Raw genomic sequence first — 1,122 nt, 5'->3', positions numbered from 1 at the left:
AGCACACAGGAAAACTGTGGGAAGAGCTCAGAGTGGGACAGGAGTGATTTATCCCCCGCTAAAACCGAGTTCTGAAGGGGGAGGGCATGAAAGRAGAGTGTGAAATCTCTCTTTAATTAGTCCCGTGGTAAATTAATAACCTATTAAAGCTTTCCGAGATCATTAGGGCTCTGTTCATTTCTGGATCCTCCCCAATCAGACAATGCACTGATGGCTTTTCCTTTCTGCTTTTAATCAGCTCTGTTTTCAACTCCTTGATGGCCCAGGCTCCCTGGAGCAGGAACAGATGGAAAAGCTTCAGGGAAAAACCCGATCCATCCTAACAATGGAAACCTTTAGGGGCAGGTTTTATTTCACCCCATCCCCCTGAAGGCCAAGGAGGTCTAACAGGGGGTTCTTGGTGTGTTTTTTGGGGTTCAGGTGCTTCATCATGGAGGACAGGGGGTACCTGGTGGCGCATCCAACGCTCATCGACCCCAAGGGCCACGCGCCCGTGGAGCAGCAGCACATCACACACAAGGTCTGGCTGCTTTCCCTTCCTTCACCCCACAAYCTCTGCTTCCCCAGCTCTGTTTGTGTCTGATTCCAAAGGCATCAAATCCYGATTTCCCACTTAGGAGCCTCTGGTAGCCAACGACATCCTGAACCACCCCAACTTCGTGAAGAAAAACCTCTGCAACAGCTTCAGCGACCGCACCGTGCAGCGCTTCTACAAATTCAACACCAGCTTAGTGGTGAGGGGATTTTCTGTCTGATTTGGCTGTGCTTTGGTGGGGTTGGTGGAAGCACAAGTCCCTGGCAGGATCAGCAGACRGGGCTGGGAGCCAGCGTTCCGTGCGGCTTGGCCTCCGTTCCCCCTCTGCAAACACAACCTCAGTGCTGCAGGCAGTGCTGACAGAGCCCAGGACATCCAGGATTAGAAATGGGAGCTCTCTGCAGGGTCTCAGTGAGCAGCAGAACATCAGAACCCTTTCCTCAACCCTTTTCCAGCTATGGTTGGGATRTTCTGCTTTGGATCTTGCCTGAGCTCTGGCTCCAGCTCTGACCAGCATCACATCCTCCTGTGAGTTCTCTAATAACTTTTTATTTCCAGTAAATAAATCTATTTATAGATATTGGGAA

The 1,122-nt window shown here is 50.9% G+C and overlaps 1 protein-coding gene across 1 annotated transcript; it reads left to right on the top strand.

The window, feature by feature from the left end:
- The first annotated feature begins 398 nt into the window (after positions 1-398).
- LOC130588250 (VWFA and cache domain-containing protein 1-like) lies at positions 399-755 on the top strand. The gene is made up of 2 exons (XM_057389196.1): positions 399-520; positions 618-755. The coding sequence occupies exons 1-2, from the start codon at positions 431-433 to the stop codon at positions 753-755; spliced, it is 228 nt and encodes a 75-aa protein (XP_057245179.1). The 5' UTR covers positions 399-430.
- Positions 756-1,122: the final 367 nt, after the last annotated feature.

Source organism: Malurus melanocephalus, unplaced genomic scaffold, assembly GCF_030028575.1.
Source record: "Malurus melanocephalus ecotype Western Australia unplaced genomic scaffold, MMel_1.1 scaffold_3915, whole genome shotgun sequence".
NCBI classification, from domain to species: domain Eukaryota; kingdom Metazoa; phylum Chordata; class Aves; order Passeriformes; family Maluridae; genus Malurus; species Malurus melanocephalus.
Note: the sequence above shows the minus strand (reverse complement) of the source record. Positions and strands in the feature narration are given on the sequence as shown.